This window comes from Salvelinus alpinus, chromosome 14 (assembly GCF_045679555.1).
Source record: "Salvelinus alpinus chromosome 14, SLU_Salpinus.1, whole genome shotgun sequence".
Taxonomy (NCBI): Eukaryota; Metazoa; Chordata; class Actinopteri; order Salmoniformes; family Salmonidae; genus Salvelinus; species Salvelinus alpinus.
Window position 1 is genome coordinate 22,588,548 of NC_092099.1, and position 17,259 is coordinate 22,605,806.

A 17,259-nucleotide genomic window follows, 5' to 3' on the forward strand; every position below is an offset into this window, starting at 1 on the left:
CATGTTTAACTATACTTCTGGGGACATTTTGTTAGTCCCCACAAGGTCAAATGCTATTTCTAGGGGGTTTAGGGTTAAGGTTAGAATTAGTGTTAGGGTTAGAATTAGGGTTAGGAGCTAAGGTTAGTTTTAGGGTTAGGATAAGGTTAGGTTTTTGGGTTAGAGTTAGGCTTAAGGTTAGGGTTAGGCTAAGGGTACAGTTTAGGGTTAGGTTAGGTTTAGGGTTAGGGGTTAGGGAAAATTTGAATGGGACTGAATTGTATGTCCCCACAAGGATAGCTTCGCAAGACTGTGTGTGTGTATGCGTGCACGTCCGTGCGTGCGTGCACTAAACTGAGACCTTCCTTGCCTCTAGGGTCCAGGAGTTACAGAGACTCCAGTCACGCATGAACTAGGACTAAATGAAAGGGGCTTGATGCCAAAGTAAACAACGGCCAACACACCTCTTGAACTTGATGCCACAGGGATGGGGGGAAAGATGTGGGGGAGGGAGGGAGACCCACCTCCCTAACCTAGCCAGGGGGATGGTTATTGGGGGAGATGGATAGACAGAAGAGGAAAGGGTAAAGAGATAAAATTAGTGAGAGGATCGGGAAGATGGGAGAGAAAGGGATGGTGCATGGAGTTGAAAGGATTGGAGAGAAGGGACCAAGCTGTTGTCCTTTTTATCTTGACATCTGTTAGAACCTCAGAATTAACGCTGATTCGTTCTGTCTGACCAAGTAGCTGTATGTCCCACAAAAATCTGTAGTTAAAAATAATCTCTTCAAATTTTTATTAAATTAGCAGATTTAGGTCACATTTAGTGCCCTGTGCTTTGAAAAATGTAATTAGTAACCTAAAATATGCTCTTAAATTGACAGGAAATGTGAAACTCGCAAACAGAATTCACTTTAAAGCATGTTTGCATAAGTGACTTGGACAGACTCTCAGTAACCTTATTCACATTTCAACACTATTTTTATTTCTCACTTGAAAGGCACAGACAGAACCCAGCTAGCACAGTGGATCTGGGCCGATTCTGGCTGAGTCGGGGCACTCGACTGAGAGTAAGACTCAGCAGACGTCATGTGGCCCGAGTATGTGACACGTTCACCAGGTGTATGGTGTTTCCTCCGACACAAAATGTTTTTTTGTGGATGGGTATAATTTGTATGTATAAAATGTATAATAGTCATATTTAAAATGACTAAATCGGGTAATTTTGTGTGCATTTATTAAAATTTGCATTGGGCTGCTTCTGGGGGATTCTGGTAAGATCCCTGCAAAGTCGGCTGAATTCCGGTAGACGGAAACAGCCTGATGTAGTTGGGCCGATTCTGGCAGTCATTCATTTTGATTCCGGGCTGAGTCCGACACCCGATTCCGGGACGATTCAATCAGTTCTGGCCCCCCAGAAGAAGGCCGCTTCTGGACCGATTCCTCATCGCTAGCTGGGAAGTGAACAAAAGCTATTAGCTGAATTAGTCTAGCAAAATTTTTCACATCTCATTCGCATTACACACACATCACAACACATTTATCTGCCCTTGAAGAGATTACACAGCAATTTTACACTCACCAACGCTATTAACTCAATTACTGGGCTACATATTTCCCATTCTGTTGGGGGTTTTAATGTGGGGAACAGTTTGCTTTGACTTGTTTTTCACGTCTCTCTCGCCTTCTGTTTCACACTCGTTCTCTCTCAATCTCTCACACTCTCTCTCACCCACACCCTTGTCATTGTGTGAGTTGTAGACTTGGTTCTTTACCAGAAATGAAAGAGGCTGTCTGTTCTGCCGTAAGTGGAGTGGGGCTAGGAGCTGAGACTGTGGCGGTAAATACAGAGTTAAAAACACATGTGCAGAGGACATCTTCTCTTTCTGTGGCGGCAGGCCAATGGGCTGCTACATTTAGATGTAAACCAAGACCCCTTCATGTCACAGACTCTGGTCACTGATGTAAAATGCAAAACATGAGACGCCGACGAACGGTTAAAAGCAGTGGGTGGCCGTGGTGTGTTAGCGATCACCTGCTGGGTGTAGGGGAACGGTGCTGATTCAACATGTATAGTTGTCTCTTTCTGCCTCTCTTTGTCTCAATCTATATCTCTCTCTCCCTCTATCTCTCAGGTAAGCTGCATAATTGTATGTAGCGGGTTTACTAACTTGTTAGTTCTATTAGCTATGCTGACTATGACTTTACTTTAGCTAATTTAAGTGATAAAGCCGGTGTTTGAAGGATGTATTGGCACGGGTGTTAGGCCCTAGATTAAGTCATGGGCCGGCAAACTGTGCCAATATGTCCTGCAAACACCATAGTCATAGTCAGCATAGCTAATAGAACTAAGAAGTTAGTAAACCCGCTACAATTATGCAGTAATGTTAGTGTACAGACAGTAATTAGTTACACCGGCGGGCCCCGGAGGTAATAAATTAGAATACCAAAAGCTTACCTTGACTTGGAAGAGTTCCAGTGTTGTTTTGGAAAGTCATAGCCAGATAGCTAACATAACATCCCTCTGTTTGAGCAGGGTGTTTCAGTAGGCTAAACTAGCTACAGTGTCCTCCACTAATATTGGCACCCTTGGTAAAAATGTCTAAATTGTTTATCTTCTTGGTCTTTCATACAAAATATTCACAAAAATCTAACCTTTAATTAAAGTCAAATAAATGAAATAAAAAATACATTCTTATCATAAAACAAATATTTTTCTCAAATATATGTGTGGCACAATTATTGGTACCCCTTATAAATAACAACTCTGAGTCTTCTCCTATAATACGTAATGAGGTTGGCGAACACATGGCAAGGGATCTGAGACCATTCCTCCATATAATCTCTCCAGATCCTTCAGATTCTGAGGTCCATGCTTGTGCCCTCTCCTCTTCAGCTCATCCCACAGGTGTTCTGTGAGGTTTAGGTCAGGGGACTGGGGACTGAGATGGCCATGGCAAAACCTTGATTCTTTGGTCAGTGAACCATTTTTATGTTGATTTTGAGGTGTGCTTTGGATCATTGTCCTGCTGGAAGATCCAACCACGGACCAATTTAAGCTTCCTAGCAGAGGCAGTCTGATTTTGATTTAATATCTGCTGGTACTTGATGGAGTCCATGATACCATGTATCCTAACAAGTTGTCCAGGGCCTTTGGAAGAAAAACAGCCCCACAACATCAAAGATCCACCGCCATACTTCACAGTGGGGATGAGGTACTTTTCTGCATGACTATCTTTCTGTCAACGCCAAACCCACCTCTGGTGTTTGTTTCCTAAAAGCTCGATTTTGGTCTCACCTGACCATAGAATCCAGTCCCATTGAAAGTTCCAGTAACGTTTGGCAAACTGTAGGCACTTGAGTTTGTTGTTTGATGACAGCAAAGGCTTTTTTTATGGCAACCCTCCCAAACAACTTGTGGTTATATATGTGGCGTCTGATCGTAGTTTTGGAGACCTTCTGACCCCAAGACCCAACTAACATCTGCAATTCTCCAGCTGTGATCCTTGTAGATTTTTTGTGCACTCAAACCATCCTCCTCACTGTGCGTGGGGTCAATATAGACACGCATCCTCTTCCAGGCAGATTGTTAACATCTCCAATTGCTTTAATCATCTTAATTATTGCCCTGATAGTGGAAATGGGCATTTTCAACCTTTGAGCTATATTCTTATAGCCATTTCCTGATGTGTGCAGCTCAACAACCTTTTGTCGCACATCATTACTGTATTCTCTGGTCTTTCCCATAGTGATGGAAGACTATGTGAACTTGGCCTGTGTGTGACCTCATATTTATACCCCAGTGAAACAGGAAGTAGTGGCTTACCACTTAAGTGTTCCTAATCACTCAGGTGAACTTAAAAACATAAAATATGAATGGGAATATACTTAAGTTACATTTTACTCATAAGAATTTCTAGGGGTGCCAATAATTGTGGCACATATTGTCTGGAGAAAAATATTTATTTCATTTTTTTCACATTCATTTTTTTCAATCATTTTACTTCAATTTAATGTTTGATTTTTGTGAATATTTTGAATGAAAGACCAAGAGGATAAACAGCAAAGACATTTTTTCTTGCCAAGGGTGCCTATATTAGTGGAGGGCACTGTAGCTGCATTTGCTAGCTAAGTAAGTGAATGTGAAAAAAACGACAATCTCTCTCTCCCTATTTCTGTGTGCCAGATGTGTTGTGGGGGGTGGCCCGTCAGGAAGTCCAGCATCCAGTTGCAGAGGGAGGTGTTTAGTCCCAGGGTCCTTAGCTTAGTGATGAGCTTTGAGGGCACTATGGTGTTGAACGCTGAGCTGAAGTCAATGAATAGCATTCTCATGTAGGTGTTCCTTTTGTCCAGGTGGGAAAGTGCAGTGGGGAGTGCAATAGAGATTGCGTCATCTGTGATTCTGTTGGGTTGGTCATTCAACATGCTGCAATAGAAATAAGGACATGCTCATAAAAATGTCATGCTCATAAATTTTTATCAAATAATCCTCCCACATCTTAAATGGCACCAAGTACCAAAAGTCCTCACAAGAATAGTAAACCAACTAGAATTCAGAAAAGTGAGGACATTTTGCAGGTTATCACTTGTAAAAAGGCTATTTTAAGTTTAGGGGTTAGGTTTAGGGTTAGGGATTCGTGGGTAAGAGTTGGGTTTAGGTTTAGGTTCAGGGGTTAGGTTTAGAGTTAGAATTAGGGTTAGGGGTTAGTGGGTAAGACTTGGGTTTAGGTTTAGGGTTAGGGATAAGGTTTAGGCTTAGAGGTTAAGGAAAATAGGATTTTGAATGAGAATCAAGTGTTGGTCTCCAAAAATTCCTCACAAGTATAGTAAGATGTGTGTGTGTGTGTGTGTGTGTGTGTGTGTGTGTGTGTGTGTGTGTGTGTGTGTATGTGTGTGCGTGTGGGAGGTCATGGGAGTCTTGGGGTTGTGTGAAATCAGTTTGGAGATGTGGGTGGGTTCCCTTCATTGGAGTATTCGCCATCTCTTGCCATACTGACTAATACCCATTCGTAGACAAATATGAGGTGAATCTTTGGCTAATTGTCCATTTTAGACAAAACATAGCAGTAGTTGTCTGCATCATCATTTCCTCAGAGCAGAGTGAGTCAGGATAGTCACACAGATGTCTTGTTAGGTCATAGGTCTGTCAAATTGACTTAAAAGACCATGTCTTCATCATAATGAATGTGAAACTTCAGAAACTACACAGTAGGACACGCTAACTGAATAACTGTAGAAAGAACTGCTTTGCATCTGTAGAAATCTTGTTGCAGTTTTTCTTGATCGCATACAAGCATTTCTTTGAGCAATGTTGTCGATTTTCCAAACAGTGTTCTCAAGACACAGAACTCTGTGGCCTTTAGCAAAACAGTAAATGCATTATCAAAATGTAGTTGCCATCTCAAAACACAAATACATTCATCAAAACTGTATGATACTGTCAAAAATACATTCATCACAAGAACACGGCTATCTGCAAAAAAGATTAACACAAACATACATTTCTCTTGAGTCCAAGCAGGCAAAACAGAAAGTTCGATTTTTTTCTTCTTCTCTCCAGTAGATCAATAGATTTTCTTTGCGGTCACTAAATCATGATGATCAAAATTGGGAATACAACTATCAAAAGGTGCAGAATTATGTGAAATTACTGTTGCCTAGACCTTTCCCTATATTGTACCTGATTGACTACAGATAAATCTACTATATACAATTTTGAGTAGTATTATGTACTGATTGCCAGAAACATTGAACACATTTGCAACCTCTTCTCTTCTGATGAAACAACGTGTGTGTGTATGTGCGTGCATATTCATAGTGAAACATCTATGACCAAACTGGCTTTGACAGGTGCATTGAAAACACTTTACCATTGCATAATCATAAGGGGAATGGTACAGACTTCTGAGTTCAGTGCAAACCAACTGATGCTTCCCCATGCATCATTATCTCTGTAGGAACCGTAAGAGTCGAAATATTGCCATCTCCTCCTACCTATTTCACCACCATCCCCCATTGAATAACCCTCAGAGACCTCTACCCAACTAATACCCCTGCTTGCCCAACGTCCACACCCTGCCATCTACCCCACTGCCCCCTTACCTGATCCATCTCCCTCGTCTTTCCCACACTTCCAGCCCAGTGCCCCTGGATGCGGCTGGCATCTCTCTGGGATCTAGAGGCTGGGTCCACTGCCAACTGCCAAGCCCATGCAGAGCCATTCCCAACGTGCTAGCAGTGCCAAAAAGGCGCCCGGCGCTGCCGACAGGGTGCGTTGTTTTAGAAGCCAAGGGACCATCGGGCCCCGAGGGATCATGTGTTGTGTCAACATGTCTGCCCGGACCCAGTTTCTCCCTGGCACAGGACAATGCCAACAGGTGGACTGCGCTGGGCTGTAGTGGGCTCTACTTTGCCCTGTGCCAACTGTACTAAAGAAACAAAATGGAGGGTGGGTCTCTGCCAGCTTCCTGCTCCCATGGTTGCAGCAACACAGACTGGCAGATATCTGGCTGCTTCAGTCACATGCAGATAGGGATGGCAGTCAGAGGAGAGTCTCCAAACTCTTTAACTCTGGTCTTTCGTGAGTCATTTTATAGGAAAACAAAATGAGCCAAAAGATCCCAGTAGAAAGAGGTGAACTCCTCATCATCGCTAGCTGTAATGTTACTGTGGAGTCGCTGGGGGGAAGTCTGTCTTCTCTCAACGACCTGTGACACTGACCAACAGGACATCCCTTATAGACACCTCCCAACCCCACCTGCCATTCACCAAGCTCAGTCTATAAATAGCCATAGTTTCATAACCACTAGCTTTGTTGAAGGGTTGAGTAATGATCACAAGAGCCCTGGGAATTGGAATGTCTATTTCAGTATGTCTGTCTACGCCCCACAGAGCTGTGTACAGAGATGCACAGACACCAACAGCAGGTCACTGACTACCACTCATAGAAGTCATAGAGACAGGGACACAGAGGGACACAGTTCTTCAGTGCCAAGGCGGTGGCCAGTGACCAGCTGTCACTCAAACTCCCCCCGATATAGCCCTGTTAAAAGGGAGACCAATAAAGCAAGCAGGGGGTAAAAACGAGAAGATATATTTTAAAACAACAATATTTTTAATATTCTCTGGTAGGCAATTGATATTAGCTGTATTCAAAACATTTTGTTGCATTGCAGTATTTCAGAGTTAATCCAGATTTTAGTTTGCATTCGTTAGAAGCCTCAAACATCTCAACTTCAGTCAACGTGTGCCAAACCTTAAACTTATCATACGCTTTTTAATACCAAGGCAATAAAATTTGAAACAATTATTATTTACACATAGATACAAAAATATATTTCACAAAAAAAGTATTATTGATACATTTACAATGACCAGCTCTATACAATTACAAATATACTTATATTGTAAAAAGCGATTTCTTAAATACTCTTCCAGCTCAAGTTTTGTATAAAGGACGCACAGCCTGTCCCGTGTATGTGAGATGGTGTTTGTCTGTCTAACAGTGTCCCAATACTTTTACAAAGCTTCCTTTCCTTGTCTCCTTCCTAATCTCCTAGTCTCCTCTAGTCTCCTCTCTTCCATGACTGCTAATAGTTTATAAACTGGGGCTGCGTACGAAATATCCCTCTATGCCATATAGTGCAATAGAACATGAGGTTCCATTTCAGATTGGCCCATTCTTACCGTGCAAACCTAGAAAAAACTATCCAGTTCAATCGGCTCAGATCATGAGGGAAATGAGACGAGGAGAAGGAAAGGAGACAAGGAGATGACGCTGTCTTATAATATTGGGACACAGCCTTGAGATGAAGTTGTTCAGCAAGTCTGACGGTCACTGTGACTGTCCCTGTGCTATGTTCACAGCACTCCTGGTGTGTGTGTTTGTTCTGGGGTGCTGGACAGGGTGTCCCCTCCTCGCGATGGCTACTCTCCAAAAAAGGGTCTCTGCAACTTCTCTTCGGCTCCGTGTCACATGCCTAAGGAGAGACAGACAGACGTTTGATTAGTAATGGACTGTAGACTCCTCTACGTGCCTCAGGACAGACGGACAGACAAATTCACACACACACAGTGCTTAGCAATAGCCTCTCTGGCTCCTTGGCAGTCCAACACTATTCTTAGTTCGGAGGTGTGGTCAGTTTTACTTGGCAGCCATCATTAACACTGCAGACCCTAATAAAAATGTCAGGCTCTGCTTAACCTGAATGACAAATAACTGACTGTCCCTTTACTTTATGTGACTTGCTGTCCCATGGCGTAATGTGACTGAATGACTAACCGTCCCATTGGTTTGAATGAGGAACATTCAGTACTCTAACCGCCTGGCCTTCTCTGTTAAGAAAAGCACCGGAACACTTCCACTGGTAATTCCAATTCCGAAGCTGACATTTACAGTTGATATTCCACCCCAGGTTTTACGCGGGCACATTCCAATGTAACCGCCCTGATGCAAGTTCCAACACTCTGGACTACTGTAGTAAAGGATCGGTCCAAAACAAATAAACTGAGCTATGTTGGTCTGTACCCGCCACATAAACGAGGCTCTCTCTCTGGTTACATTCTTACATAGGCTGCTGCGTGTGTGTGTGCGCGTATGTGTGTGAGTGCGTGTGTGTGTGTCAAGACATAATGACATGAGTGACAGCTGAAAGGGATATCTTCCCTTTCCCTCGAGGCCTTACATGGTCTATCCATACATCCTCATACATCCCCATACCACAACCCTGTTTGGAGCTGACAGCTAAGAGATTATTGTTTCGGAAAAACAGCAAGGCTCGACAATCAGGTATTGGTGGTTAGCATATCTAATATAGTTAGCATAGAGAACACACACCCTTGACTGAGTACATTGTAAAATAGGTCATTTGTTCTGCTAACATTTTTGTTTTGTGGAAACCCGTTGCCTAAAACCAACTCAAAGTATTTCAGTGTTCAATACTTCAAGTAATAAAGTCACATCATCACCACCCATATTGTTATCTTTTTAAGTTGTAAACACTTAACTGTTTTGTGTTTTATGAGCTTTTTGGCATTAAATTGTATTATGTATTCTGAACTATAACGCTTGAAGTTACTTGAACATGAATATTTGTTGTAGTAAACATTAAAATGTAGGTTCTCTTTTACTTAAATTATTAACCTTCATTACAATCATTTTCAAGGTTAAGTAGTAAGTAGTTCTGATTAGTAATTTTCAGTGATCGTGTCTTAATGTTTAACATTGTTTTATGTATTTGACGATTTGTCATTTTAACCCAACAAGCAAGCATTGTTGAGCACAGTACTCATAGCAGTAATTGGATATAGAGCTGTAAGCATTACAGGATGCTGCATTAGCCTCTGTCATTAAGACCGGTGCACATGACCTTGTTAATGGTGGGAACGGCTTGTCTCATTATTGAACATCAATTTGTCCGACGGCTTTGATATCTGTTCATCATGATCAATTACAGCTCATAGCACAATAAACTGCTTAATACTATATATTAGAAATATATTTGTATTTCTTCGAACGTGCCTACAGCATTGTGTACAAGTATCATAAATCCTCTAAAAAACAAAGCCAAGTGGCACTATAAAGTATTCATAACTTGCAAAAACATAATAATTCTATATCAGCACAACACAGATAAATCGTGTTTTTTACTCAAATATCAATGTGTCTGACTATTACTTAATTATTTTAAGTAAAGACGTAAAACATAATAGAATCAAGTAAGAACAACTTACAGTTTTTAATAAATGTTATATTGACTTTAAAATATAAAATCACAATAACTTCTAGAAATGGAATAACTAGATTAGCGGAACATAAATAAATACAGTTATATTTTCTCAATCACCTAATATTTGTTAACAGTACTCAAAAACATTAAGTGATAAGAAATCTATTTGACATCTGAGTTAGTACTACTTTTATGATTTGAGTTCTACTGACCATTGGAGATGTTTGAGTTGCCACTACTTAATGTCTTTAATGAGTTAGGCAGTTACTTTTTACAGTGTACTGTGAATGGTGTAAGCTATTAGAGCTTACTTGCTAACGTCTTGTCAAGGTCAGCAATGAAGTCCTCCAGTTCTTTAGTGTCTCCCAGTTTGGCTGTAAACAACATAGAGAGAGGGTCAGATGATAGAATAAAACAGAGTAGAACTGTATTGTCCACCTGCAATTGCATAACCTCAAATGAACATGCATCATGTATTATGTGAATTGAACATTACATGGCATTATCTACTACAAATATGCACATACCTACTACAATACTAAACAAGAAGAATGAGTCACTTGAACGCTAATTAGTTAATAGGTGACCTATTGGAATAGCTGAGGATAGCTGAGGTGCTCTAAGCCTAAGGCAATAGGTCTGCCTATTGTAACATTTGACTTCTCCTAAAACACACGTCATGTTTAATCCTGCATCTATCCTTCTGTCTAAACAGGAGTGATACTGAGCTGCATTTTGGCAAATGTTGTCAAACTGGGACAAGACTTTGCATACAGTATAGAAAAGTTGTAGGCAGAATGACGTGTGTGTGTAAAAGTGAGAATGCTGACGGTTGTGTTTGTGCACGCTTGCATTTTTGTGTGTGCGAGTGTGTATGCGTGCATACGTGTGTGTGTCGAGGCTCACCTTTGGGGGATGTGAGAGGTGGGGGGGAGGTGGGAGAGGGAGAGAAGACATTGGGAGAGTTCAGTCTCTCATCACTGAAACTGAAGCTGTTCCTGTTGAGCGACTCAGCACCTGAGAGAGAGAGAAAGAGAGGAAGAGAGAGGGGGAGAAGGGGGAGAGAGCGAGAGAGAAAGGGAGAGATTAAAAGACTGATCACCTTTCTGTATGCCCGAAGCAGCTGTAGGGCCTATTGCCACATCCATATGTTTTGCGCACACACACACACACACACACACACACACACACACACACACACACACACACACACACACACACACACACACACACACACACACACACACACACACACACACACACACACACACACACACACACACACACACACACACACACACACACACACACACACACACACACACACACACACACACACACAGACTGTGGGTTCCCTAACTCATAAGTTGACAAAAGTCATCTGGTTAGTGTGAAAGGGTCAGAGCAGGGACATGAGTAGAGGGTGGTGGGAAGTCAATGAGGGCCCCTCAAACAGGGCCAAAACAAAATACCACTGTTTAACAGCTGGGCTCTCTCTCTCTAGCTCTCTTTCTCTAGCTCTCTCTTTAACTATTGAGATGTAGCCCTAACCCTAACTCAGAGAGGGACATATTTCTCCTGTGTGATAAATAGTGTGTGCTTGATTTAACTCTGCCACGTCTAGTACACACACACATACACGTTACCCCTCTCCCTCCTGCATTCCCCCACAGTGGTAAATCTGGGCAAGTCAGGCTCTATGTGGTCAAAGCGTTGACTGTGTGATTTGCATAAGTGACATAATGAACACTTTGATTCCGCCAGTAGATATTTCAGCCGGATACAGATCTGTATCACTGTTTGTTTTTATCCAGGAAAGGAATGGTGTTGGGAGAAGAAGAGAGTAAGAGAACAGTTGTATAGAAATGTGCAGTTTAGTGGAATTCATTTCAATTCTACACAGCTCAGTTTTGTCCGACTATAAAGTATGTTATAAAGTCAGGGTGGGTACTGTCGGTGGATGGACGTCTCAAAAACGAGTTGTTTTACTATTGTCATTTTCAACAGAAACGCATTCCGTTCCCTGTGCTGTCTCCAATCCAAAGCTAATGGAACTCCTTTCTCAACTCCTGCTTAGATTGAGGTCTGCTGGTCTGCTACTTAATCCTTGTATTAACACTCTTGACAGGTCTGACTAGGAGTATGAGGCTAACTACTGCAGCATAAGCAGCTTAACCTGCAAACCTCAAAATATCTTTCTCTCGCTCTCTCTCTCCTGTCTCCTCTCTCTCTCTCTCTCTCTCTCTCTCTCTCTCTCTCTCTCTTTCTCTCCTCACTCAATAGTTCCACTGGACCCTGACAGAGTGGCTCTGATGTACAGCACATACCTAAAGTAACCCCTGACCTCCCCCTCTCAGCACCACATTCAAGTACACACACGCACGCACGCACGCACGCACGCACGCACGCACGCACGCACGCACGCACACACACACACACACACACACACACACACACACACACACACACACACACACACACACACACACACACACACACACACACACACACACACAAAACCTTGATCTAGGTCCAGAGATCTTGGATTTAGATTGAGCTACTGCTGCATATTTGGCACACAAGCCCCCATATTCCAAGCCAGCCATGTCTCTGTGATAGCCTATACACGCTTAGATTTCATTGTCATAAGCAGCTATGAAGTCTCCCAGACGTCAAGCTGTGCATTACCATACGGGGTGTTTGTGTGTGTGTGTGTCTGTGCTACGCCTCGGGCCCTAACCCAAATGTGATAACCTCACACAGTTACACATAGACAGAAATATGCTCCCGCTCCCCAAACGAACACTGATTTAATTTCCCAACCACATGTGAGTGGGTTGGGATTTCTGTGGGAAGATGTGAAAGGATAACTTCATGGTGCGCTGTAGTGTGTTCTACAAACTCCACGTCTGCAGAACGGAAGGAAGGATCGTGTCCAGTTTTGCATGTTTAAGACCGGGGCCTGGCATTCACAGAGAGAGTTACTATTTCATGTATCTGTTTTCGTAATAACTAAAAGAGTACGTAATAATAGGTTCATTTAACGTTTTTACTTGAGTAATTACAGAATAACTATAGCATAACTACTGCACACAGATTTTCAGAGGAAACTAATGTGAAGAGTTACCAGAACATGTTATCTACAGACGAGTGTAAAGACGTTAGGTCTAGGATTCCTGTGTGGGTCCTGTCCTCTCCATGGTAGTCCATTGAAGAATGACCTGTCTCATGCAGGGGAGAGCTATTGTGTGTAAGGACTGATGGATGGACGCATGGCTGAAAGAGAGCTGCACCCCAGAGTGGGCAACAATAACAGAACTGTCAGTCTGGGATGTAGGTTAGTGAGAAGGCATTCTGAACATGAGGAGAGGCTGGCAGATACTCTGATGGAGGGAGGGAGAGAGAGAGAGAGAGAGAGAGAGAGAGAGTGAGAGAGAGAGAGAGAGAGAGAGAGAGAGAGAGAGAGAGAGAGAGAGAGAGAGAGAGAGAGAGAGAGAGAGAGAGAGAGAGAGAGAGAGAGAGAGAGAGAGAGAGAGAGAGAGAAACACCACTCATTCAGTTGCACTGAGTGAGGATGGTTAGGGTTAGAGAAAGCATTTCCAGAGACAGAGGCATCCACCGAGGCATGGTCTATCTGAGGAAGGTTTCCAGTTTCAGACTGGGAAGAGCACTTGTGGGACACATGACAATGTATAATCTAGCACTAATGGTAAATCAGTCTGGCACTATATGGAGTAAAGGGAATTGTGAGCCTCAAAGTGCAAACAGCAACATATCTAGGCTACTGATAGGTCCTGTCACTACTTGAGAATGTTTGTACTGCTACTGTTGCCGCCCTGTAGGCTATGTAATTGTAGTCTCTGTCAGGCCTTGTATCTGCAAGGTCGTTGGTTCAAACCCTGTTGCAGGCATTCCAGCACAATTGCTACACTGTCTTTCGGTATTAGGACAACTGTGTGTCTGTGCGTGCAAGGTTCACTTACTTTCTGAGTCGCTGATGCCGCTGTCACTGACGCTGGCACTGCTCCGTCTCTTCGCGGTCTTCAGGTGCTCGTCGTACTGGAAGTGTCTCTTCTCCATCGGGGAAGTGAAATCCTCGATCACCGCGTCGAACTCACACAGCACGTCAGACAGATCATCCTCCTCAAGGAATTTACCTGAAATAACGGAGGGAATAAGCATGTGTTACTACACTGGACTGGCATGCCTATCCCACAACCATTCTCATTCAAAATATATTTTTCTTTACTTCATTTCAGTTAATAAAATAAATAGCTCTCTATTAATTTAGCCTATCCCATGCAACCCATCGACAGTCTATGTTTTTGTGTCATTGAAATATGTGCAACACACATGTTAAATTGAAACATTGTTACATTGTAACAGCTGTTGAATAAGAACCACACTTGCACGGTTTCACATAACTTCACATAACTCCCTTTCTGAAAGGTCCAATAACGCCATGCCTGGTCAGTGTTCAGTGCATTGTCCAGTGGAAGTCGACAGAACAACATATGAGATGGTCTAACTTACATTTGCCTTGAGACTTCAACTTTGGAGACTTCATTTTTCTTGTCTTGTGAATCTCAAAAGTATCCAGTATAATGAAGTCAACTCCGCGGGTATTTCCAATAACAACGTGTTTGCACTCTGTGTGCTCCTGTCCGCTACTAGTCCGCTAAAGCAAAGCGCTGTCCTTCTGACAAAGTGCCCGGTGTCTCAAGACTGCTTTTAAACTCTCCCCTACCCACAGCCGGGGCGGTGACTCGGAGGAGGCGGGAGAGAGAGAGGAGGGAGAGATAGGGAAAGGGAGAGAGAAATTCGTATTCTTTTGGAATTTCTGTGAGTGTAATGTTTACTGTTCATTTTTATTGTTTATTTCACTTTTGTATACTATCTAATTCACTTGCTTTGGCAATGTTGACATATGTTTCCCATGTCAATAAAGCACCTTGAATTGAATGATTTTACGGTATAGGCCTATCAGTGACCGTTTTCTATTCCTATGGTGATGTTCCGCTCTCTGGCGTCATCCCCGGTAACTATGTGTTTGTAAACAACTTGTGTGTCACTAAGCGGTCAGAGATGTAATGCTTACCGGGCATACAGTACGTGTAATACTTTTACGTTTTATTTATATCCCTGACCCTGAGATTTCCGTCTTCTATCACTGGGCAGTTTTTGAACAGAATGTGGTAAAACATTGTTAACTAATCAAACGAATTAACAATTTATTTCACAATGTATTATTTGAAATGTGGACAATGCCGATCTTATTCAAGATTTGTTTATAGTCTCATTCATAAGTTTAAAAAAAGTTTAATCTTGTAGCCTATCATAGCATGAAATGTATTCCTAAAATAGACAACTGTCTCTGTGCGATATCCCCTTTCAATATCTTTGTGTGGTCTATGTCAGAATGGACTGGAACTGGAATTACACATAAATCCGGCAACCTAATTGAGTTTCTGGTAGTAGGCAAATTTTAATTTGGAGCGACACCATGTGGTGTGAAGTAGAGTTGCAGCCCCTGGAGTTGGCTGATGTCTGCTGCCCCTCTAATAAAATACAGTACATCAAGAATCTGACTGAATATTCATATCCTATGGTATCTGATGTGAAATACGGTGTGATAAGTAGGATAAACAGTATTTCTGATATTCTGTTTTTGTTCTAGGGTAAGATTTCCTGCTCCTCATTTGTAATTAACCAAACTCCAATGATCTTTTTGTGTTATGATGATTTTTTATGGATCTTTAATGCAGTACAAAACACTTTTTTACATATCAAATCAATACATACATCATAGCACTGTCAGTACACATTTTCGGATTGCTTATGCACCACTGCATCATAAAAATACTTGTCTTTATTAAGCTATATACTGTGTAATATAGATCAACCTACAATGTATTGGCTTTTCACTTTGACGTCTTTGCATGAGTGGGAGCAGCAAATATATCAGGTCTCAGAATGTGAAGATAGGCTAATTTGCTCAGCCACTTGGGCATAATTTGCGTTGGAGAGCTGTGACAATGTCTGGGAGCCAGCCGTGTTTCTCCTCCTTACACAAAGGAAAATGCTGAGTAGAATAATTATGGCCACCATGGCCAGTGGAGCTGACTTGACATAAAGACCCACTCTGTCGATCCCAGACTCAGGTATCCAGCTGACATCCAGCTTGTTGTCCAGACTGAGGTGGGAGGTGGTGCAGGTGTAGTTGTGTCTCTCTCTCAGCTCCTCTGTGTTGACCTCCAGACTCTTTCTCAGCTGGTAGGTCCCGTCTCCATTGGGCAGCAACTGACCCCCAGTCATCTCCTGTTCTACTATTGGCTGGCCGTCTCTCAGCAGGGTCAGATTGATGTGGCGGGGGTAAAAACCAAACGCCAGACAGCTCACACGGGCACCTCCAGACATGGCTTTCTGTATGAGCCTGACTCTGGGACGCACTTTACGCATCACAAAGTTCTTCAATCTCTCCAGATATTTCTTCAATGTTTTTATGCAAACGGGTAGGTAAATGGTCTGATAACGCCATTTTGCATATGTTTGATGCATCTCACTCCATGGCGACAGTAGGTTTCCAGAATTGTATGAATAATGTGTCATGTTGTAATATATTAAATCAGCAAAAATTGCATTGAAAGCATCTGTGGACAGAATAAGGCCGGGTTCACCAGTTTCCAACATCTCACAGCCAGTCATTCTCTGCTGAACATCTATATTCCCTGTGGAATTAAAGCGATACCTCAGGTCTGACAGTCGCCTTTTCATGCTGAGGAACATGTGTCCAAACACATAAGCTGCATCTTGGGCTACGTCAACCTCTGTTTCGTCTGGGGCGTAAGGTCCCTTGTGGATAAACTGCTCCATGTTGGAGTCAAAGTAGCCAACTTGAATGTCATCCTGCATCAACACAACACTACACTCAGGGAAAGGTGCTTCTCCTGAGATACAAGTTGCGAATGCCCACAGAGAATGAGATCCTGAATGTGAGTGAAGGTGAAAACAAGATCAGTGAATATTTTTACAATGTCTGAGAAGCTCCTGAAAATATTTTACTCGGTTTTCCTAGGAGTTTTGTACTCTCTACAGTATGGTACTAAACACCACGTAGGCTGGTGCTCACACTGCTCCTAGAATCAAGATGTATACTAAATAAGATATGACAGAGAATAAAAAGTTAATTTTACCTGCGTTTACGATGGTGTAAAGTGAAAGCAAAAGCAAAAAGAAACACAGTTTTACCATGGTTCTGAATGTGTTCAATACTTTTCTGTACGCTCATATGCTCTCAAATAATTTGGCACACTTTCACTTTCACTAAGCCTTACACACTTTCACTTTCTTGGCAAACACCTAGTATATGCTGTCATTGGAAAAATCTGCAATAAACTGTTTCTCAAACAGAATTAGGGATTTAAATTATGATAATTTAGGAGAAAAAAACCTGTTCGGTCTGCCTATTAAAGTATTTTGTGTGTGCCAAGCTATTCTTTTGTTAAATTACAGTTTACAAAAACTCTCCTGTGTGGTTTCTTATGTTTTGCAT

The 17,259-nt window shown here is 42.2% G+C and overlaps 2 protein-coding genes across 2 annotated transcripts; both read right to left on the reverse strand.

The window, feature by feature from the left end:
• Window positions 1–7,074: 7,074 nt before the first annotated feature.
• On the reverse strand, window positions 7,075–14,451 carry rgcc (regulator of cell cycle). Its single transcript, XM_071340826.1, has 5 exons — window positions 14,241–14,451; window positions 13,691–13,864; window positions 10,614–10,724; window positions 10,019–10,081; window positions 7,075–7,958 (listed from the first exon to the last, which is right to left on the reverse strand). Exons 1-5 carry the CDS (start codon window positions 14,272–14,274, stop codon window positions 7,951–7,953), a joined length of 390 nt encoding a protein of 129 aa, XP_071196927.1. The 5' UTR covers window positions 14,275–14,451; the 3' UTR covers window positions 7,075–7,950.
• A 981-nt stretch (window positions 14,452–15,432) lies between these two features.
• On the reverse strand, window positions 15,433–17,025 carry LOC139538602 (major histocompatibility complex class I-related gene protein-like). The gene is made up of 2 exons (XM_071340827.1): window positions 16,901–17,025; window positions 15,433–16,693 (listed from the first exon to the last, which is right to left on the reverse strand). Exons 1-2 carry the CDS (start codon window positions 16,956–16,958, stop codon window positions 15,669–15,671), a joined length of 1,083 nt encoding a protein of 360 aa, XP_071196928.1. The 5' UTR covers window positions 16,959–17,025; the 3' UTR covers window positions 15,433–15,668.
• Between the last annotated feature and the right edge of the window lie 234 nt (window positions 17,026–17,259).

Excerpts from the sequence above, each read along its gene's own strand:
- LOC139538602 (XM_071340827.1), bottom strand. The coding sequence starts at position 16,958 with ATGGTAAAACTGTGTTTCTTTTTGCTTTTGCTTTCACTTTACACCATC. Across the intron at positions 16,694-16,900 it reads TTACACCATCGTAAACGCAG|GATCTCATTCTCTGTGGGCA; the intron begins GTAAAATTAACT and ends ACTCACATTCAG.
- rgcc (XM_071340826.1), bottom strand. The coding sequence starts at position 14,274 with ATGAAGTCTCCAAAGTTGAAGTCTCAAGGCAAAT. Across the intron at positions 10,725-13,690 it reads CGGCATCAGCGACTCAGAAA|GTGCTGAGTCGCTCAACAGG; the intron begins GTAAGTGAACCT and ends TCTCTCTCTCAG. Across the intron at positions 10,082-10,613 it reads ACCTCTCACATCCCCCAAAG|CCAAACTGGGAGACACTAAA; the intron begins GTGAGCCTCGAC and ends TGTTGTTTACAG.